This window comes from Nicotiana tabacum, chromosome 4 (assembly GCF_000715075.1).
Source record: "Nicotiana tabacum cultivar K326 chromosome 4, ASM71507v2, whole genome shotgun sequence".
Taxonomy (NCBI): Eukaryota; Viridiplantae; Streptophyta; class Magnoliopsida; order Solanales; family Solanaceae; genus Nicotiana; species Nicotiana tabacum.
In genome coordinates this window covers 49,111,620-49,117,619 of record NC_134083.1, presented here as the reverse complement: position 1 = coordinate 49,117,619, position 6,000 = coordinate 49,111,620, and the positions used below count along the sequence as shown (strand labels likewise).

The window sequence follows — 6,000 nt, the reverse complement described above, 5'->3', positions numbered from 1 at the left end:
TTTTATCAGGAAAATTTAATTTGACAAAATTGAAGTGTCACTTCTGACGATACCCCACAAGATGTAGGCACAAGCAGCATTCAATTGTGTAATGGTAAGTTCATCTTAAAATTGAGAATAACGATGCCCGAAGCAAATTCAGGATTTTAAGTTTATGAGTTCTGAATTTTAGAACAACGATTTCAAGTACTAATGACTGGGTTCTAAATTTAATATTAGTACATATTTAATGAATTTCTTAACACAAAATATATTGTTTGAGCAAAAGTTATTGGATTCGGCCGAACATATAGTATGGCTTCTGCCTGCGCCCCTGGCCCCCGACTCCCTTGGGCCTAAAAAGGGACTACATTGTTCACATGCATTTTATTTTCTATCAAGAAGTTTAATATGTTTTTGGTTTTTTACTTGGTATCCCGTATCTATATTAAGGTCCGACTAATCTGAATTCACGCAAGACCGATTGTGTCCACATCAAGAAGTTTGATCAGTATGATGAGGTTAGATTTTTTATGCTGTTCTCTATACAGCATAGTACAGTTTCTAACCACAAAGTAGAACAGTTGAGAATTGAGGCCCTCTTAATAAACAAGTTTTCTTATTATGTCATTGTTTTGGCCCCACCCTTCAGGACTTTCAACTCATGGCCAAGATGGTCTTTATTCTCCCACTTTGGACCACAATCTCAAATACAATGTACATGTAGAAAAAAAGAATAGAAATGTAAACAAGAATATTGATAGACTAAGAAATTAAATTCTGTTTTGCAGGAAAAAAAATCAAACATACTTCCATTAGATTGATGAAAGAAAAGTTCAAGTACAGAAGTCAATACCCGAACCATACAATTTTTCTCGCCTTAGCAAACCACAATGATAGACACTTCTTACCAAGAATTTTCTTGTATGGTGCGTTCTTGACTTCCTCTTTTAAGCAAAATGAAGATACCAAAAGAAAAGAAAAACCCCACAAATTCAAAAGGGAAAAAAATGCTAACCAATGCTAACCAACCCCCAAAAAATAAAAATAAAAAAGATTATGAGTTGTGAAATGTAATAATGCTGTGACAGGATCAGTAACAGTGGCAGAGGGGAGCTTGGGGTCAGATCCCCAGGACTATTGATAAAGAAGCATTGAAAATTCCCAACTACCTCTAAGCAGAAACAGAGGTAATTTAAGTCGCTGAACTGATTTCAAAATGGGATCAAGAAGTGGAGCAATTCAAGGCAGCTTTAATTTGGTGAACAGTGCTGCCTATAAGGTTATTCACAGTGTTTACTGATTCTGGACTCATTTTAGCTGATGGCAAGCTGCTTACTAGAATTTGGAACACTACTGTTATAAGTGAACCCCCTGACCTGCCTCCTATAGTACTTGCATTTGAGCTGCTGCTGCATGATGCTGCATCTTGGTCTAGTTGATGGCCATCTGGCGATATCGTGAACCCCGATGGTAGCAACGGGATATACGTGGGGTCCTCACCGCTCATCGCTATGTTGATAGCCGGTACATCCACTGGGCTATACACTACTAGTGCCCCTGATGAGTCTATGCAACTTTCTTGAAGTATTAACATGTTGTTCTGGCTAGTGTTATAGGCCTGCAAAAAATGTAACATTCTCCTCATTATCAAATTGTGTCATTTTCAACATAAAATAAAGAAAAAAGGCATTCACTTTAAGAAAAATATTTAGTATGGTTTCATCAATTTACCCGCAGCACAGAAATGCAGTTCCCTGGATGAGAGCCATTCGCAATATGAGCTACTTCTTGCACCGGATTTTGGTTGGAAAGAACATCCCACTGTGATCAAGAATGCATTTTAAATTAAAATAGAAGACATGTAAAGTTATCACACTAAGTAATCTCAATTTACATCTGGTTAAGGTTATATTAAACCACAAGAGAAAGTCAAACGAAATTTATCTACATTCCCTCATGCGCAAAGTCAAATGATCTACATTGTACTTAAACTATCTAAATAGCAGTATACCATTCCAAATCTAGAAGCATAGTCAATTTGCACAGACCTGGGGTCGATTCCGTTCATCCCTGAAGAAATTGAAGACATTTTGTGGAGGAACTGGCAGCCAAATGGTGGTGGCTGCACTAATGATTACACCATTAGGCTGGCCAGGGTCGGTGCTCTTTTGAAGGGTAGCTCTGACTTCAAACTCATTCAATCCAGAAATTGTGTTCCATTGATGTCCATTAGATGGATTTATGCTGGCACAGAAATTGCTCACCATTCTTTTTGCCAGTTTCATCATGCTCCTCTTCCCTTCGGGCGATGGAATTACTGCTACCATAACGTGACATATTAATCGAGCATCTCAATTTTTCTTATTGCTAGTAGTTGGACGAATACGAACTATTAAAAACCCCGAATTTCAAATTTAAGTTACCTCCACCAAGGTCATGAGTAGGATTGCTATTAACCATGAGACAAGCATATTTTTCACAAACTCTTTGAAGAGTGCCAACCCATCTCTCTGCTCCAAATGCCAATCCACTGTGTATAAGATCTCTACATAGCCTATGAATTATACCTTTCTCTTCCACTTCTACATGTTCCACCCAAGTAACCTATTTTGCAAGAAAAAAAGGTCAGAAATTTCATGTATTAAATTGCAAATGTAGAGCTTAATCACAATAATTATGATTAGTAGAGCAATTTGGATTACCTTAGAATAACCATTGGGCATATCTTGAATCAAGCACCCTGATGGAAGCCTATGAACCTTGCAAGAAGTGGAAGAATAAAGATTTTCTTGAGTTATATCATAAGAAACATCGACTATTGCCCACGAGCTTTGCTCAATCTGCTGGCAAAACCTCAGGAAATACAATTGTCGCGTTGGAACCAATGGTGAAAGCACCTGCAATTCTTCATACATCTGCATGTAGCGCGCATCAGGCAAAACCTTAGGAAAAAAGACTAATCCCTCTTTATTAAGTCTGTTATTTTTCTTTACCAATTGCAATGTACTAGTTCGGCTTCCCATCACACCAGATGATATTACTTCAAGCGTTCTTGCCTTTGAAACAATTGTAGGAAAGAATTCCTGCCATTTATTCTACCAAATAGAAAAAGAAAAAGAAAGACCAGTAATGTTAAACCATAATCTTAAAGTTAACTCTTTCCATATGCAACAAAAACTGAAAATTGTGCTACTAACCGCGTCCATAAACATGTCAACTAATGCTAATCCATTCATAATAACAACACCTGAATCCCTGGAAGCCTCAATCCGAACATTGTGATTTTTCAAATGACTATTAGCCCTTGGAAAAATTCGATCATAGTTCTGGAAATTAAGTACATCTTTTCCATCGATAGCGGACTTCATCCACAAAGGTTCATTGGTTTGCACCAATCTAATGAGTTCCTCCATTGCATTCCCAGCAATATCAGCCATAAGGGACTTATCCATGTCCGATAAATTCAATGAAGAGAAGGCCAAACTGGGAATAGTCAACGAACTTCCAGGGAGAAGATCGAGATCAAGATCAAGGGAATTAGGGCCATGGCCAACAAAACTAGACATAGACAAATCTAGTGAAGATAGATGAATAGGTTGCACTGGTGGGAGTTGTGAAATAGGCCTCCCTATATATTTAGCAGCAATACTGGATACTTTATCAAGCTGCATGTCCCCCAAAAAACAAAAAAACAAAAAAAAGAAATATTAATGTGAATGAATACATCAAATAATAGGGATATATATATAGAACAGAGAAATTGAAAGCGAAGGTATAAATTAAAGAAGATTAAATGAGGGGGAAAATTAAATGGACCTCTTCTTTTAATTGCATGTTTTCTATTCTCAACTTTTGCTCATCGAAATATGAATCTTCAGTAACAGGAGGACATGATGGGCAAATCACATTCTTGAGGGCTTCTCTGATTGCTATATTTTCACATCGAATTTTATCATTTTCTGCTCTAAGTGCACAATTGTCTGCTCTCTCATGTTGAGCCTATAAATCCAATGAGAAATTTTGAAGCAACTAATAAACAATAGAACAGTTAAAAAAGTAAACTTAAAAAGAGAAAAGATGAAACAAACCTTCATTTGAGTCCTCCTATTTTGGAACCAAAACTTAATCTGACGAGGAGCTAAGCCTAAATCTCTGCTTAACTGCAATCGTGTCTTCTCGTCTGGATGAGGACATTCTTTGAAAATACTACCAACATCAAAAATCAAATTAGTACTACCTTAACAAAAAAAATAAAAAATAAAATAAGAAGTAGCTGTGTAGAAATGCAAATGCATGGCTAGTGTTGTGGCTATATATGAAATTGCAGTTTCTTACGCTTCAAGCCTTTGAATTTGATTAGCAGTGTGACGATGATAACGTTTCTTCCTCCGCTCGGCGGCGTCGCGGGGATCGCCGCCGCCGCTGCTGGTGCCACCACCACCACCACCACCTCCGCTGCCGTACTCCATATTGATATTTTATTGACCCTCAACAACTGAATAAACTTTGGAATAGTACAAGTACTTAGTTTCAAGAAAGAGGAACTGATGAAATTCAGCTATTCCCATCACATGAAGAGTAAGACACAAACAAGAATTACTGATCAGAACTTTACTACAACTACCAATATTAAATACTACTGAATGGAGAAATTACCATAGTAAAGACAACCAAAAAAGAATTTAATAGCACTAGTACTATCACTAGTAACGAGGAGGGAAAAAATGATAAATGAGAAATCATTAAATCAAGAATAATGATGATATATTATAGAGAATGGAACTGGAAAAGGGAATAAGCAAAAATGAAGGTGGTATTAGCATAGTTCAAGCAAAGACCAGCCATATGTAAGGAGTGGATATTTAGTAACAGATGTAATATCAGAAATATATCTATATGAAGATAGAGAGAGCATGAATTTAGACAGATAATTTGGTGGAGAAAAAAACTGCTAGAGATAAGAAAGAGAAAATTTTGGGAGGGGGCATTAATTAAGAGAAGATTGGTGATGGTTATAAGGAAGAAGATTGAATCCTCTCCATAAGAAGGAAGACAACTCAAAGGCATATGATATAATAGCGAGTGGTCGGATCGGAGAAGTGTAATATTAATATAGCGCACCAAATACTATACGACTGCTACTCTAGTCTTTAGTCTTTACTTACCCTACAACCTAGGTACATAGGGGCGGATGCATATTTATGTTACTTGATTCATAACCTAATATTTTTTATGCGGACCATAAAATTATGTATAAAAATTTATTGAAATTATAATAAATATTTTCTTCAATTCATTTTAATTGATTTTTTGTGACCCATAATATTTGATTTTTTCAGATATCAAGAAGGAATTAATTATTGTTTTTCAAAGTTGTCCTTGGAGTATAGACCCTAAGAGTATTTGTTGTATTTTCAATAAAAAATATGGTCAATTTTATTGTTAATTAATACTAAAAGGTGAATTCCTTAATATGTGTGAAAATAACCAAAAAATCAATTAAAATAGACCAGAGAAAATAATAAATATGAAGTTATAAATTTAAAATATAATGGGTTTAACGCTAAATCTTAAAGATTGAACTCACACACCTTAAAATCGTGAATCCGCAAATTCTAAATCTGTCTGTAAGTTAACACTTCACAAAGAGCTTTTAATTATAGGACGTGCGCTCTGTATGTGTGCGTGCCTGTGGTATTGACTATTGTAACTGATGGACGGACGACTTAATTAATAGTCTGATCATTCGGAGCTATTCTCGAAAATATATTACTGATATATGTTTATGGTTTTTCTCTTCTCTCTTTACCTCTTGTATTAAAAAAAAAAAAGGATATTTCTACTCAATCTCGTTATTATTAGAATATCTAATGTCATTGTTAAGGATTATTCAAATGACCGTAGCGGCTTTAACAAATAGCAAACATGGCACTTCTATGTATCTTTGACTTCTTGAAATTTCAACTTTTAAAACTATTGCTTTAACAGTTACCAATAGGCAATATGTGCAGTGCCGGT

The 6,000-nt window shown here is 35.7% G+C and overlaps 1 protein-coding gene across 2 annotated transcripts; it reads right to left on the bottom strand.

Moving 5' to 3' along the window:
• Positions 1 to 776: 776 nt before the first annotated feature.
• Positions 777 to 4,885, bottom strand: LOC107767107 (homeobox-leucine zipper protein HDG11). 2 transcript variants are annotated; one of them, XM_016586029.2, is made up of 10 exons: positions 4,318 to 4,885; positions 4,071 to 4,188; positions 3,799 to 3,981; positions 3,180 to 3,647; positions 2,976 to 3,077; positions 2,685 to 2,897; positions 2,406 to 2,586; positions 2,031 to 2,299; positions 1,714 to 1,803; positions 777 to 1,600 (listed from the first exon to the last, which is right to left on the bottom strand). In XM_016586029.2, exons 1-10 carry the CDS (start codon positions 4,449 to 4,451, stop codon positions 1,205 to 1,207), a joined length of 2,154 nt encoding a protein of 717 aa, XP_016441515.1. In that variant the 5' UTR covers positions 4,452 to 4,885; the 3' UTR covers positions 777 to 1,204. The 2 variants fall into 2 exon arrangements, with proteins under 2 accessions (XP_016441515.1, XP_016441514.1); XM_016586028.2 differs by having other exon boundaries at positions 1,064 to 1,600; positions 2,685 to 3,077; positions 4,318 to 4,595.
• Between the last annotated feature and the right edge of the window lie 1,115 nt (positions 4,886 to 6,000).

Bases quoted from the DNA above. Each gene is read 5' to 3' on its own strand.
- LOC107767107 (XM_016586028.2), bottom strand. From the start codon at position 4,451: ATGGAGTACGGCAGCGGAGGTGGTGGTGGTGGTGGTGGCACCAGCAGC. The intron at 3,982-4,070 runs GTTTGTTTCATC...TTGGATTTATAG, and splicing joins ATAGGAGGACTCAAATGAAG to GCTCAACATGAGAGAGCAGA. The intron at 1,804-2,030 runs GTCTGTGCAAAT...TCTTGATCACAG, and splicing joins ATGAACGGAATCGACCCCAG to TGGGATGTTCTTTCCAACCA.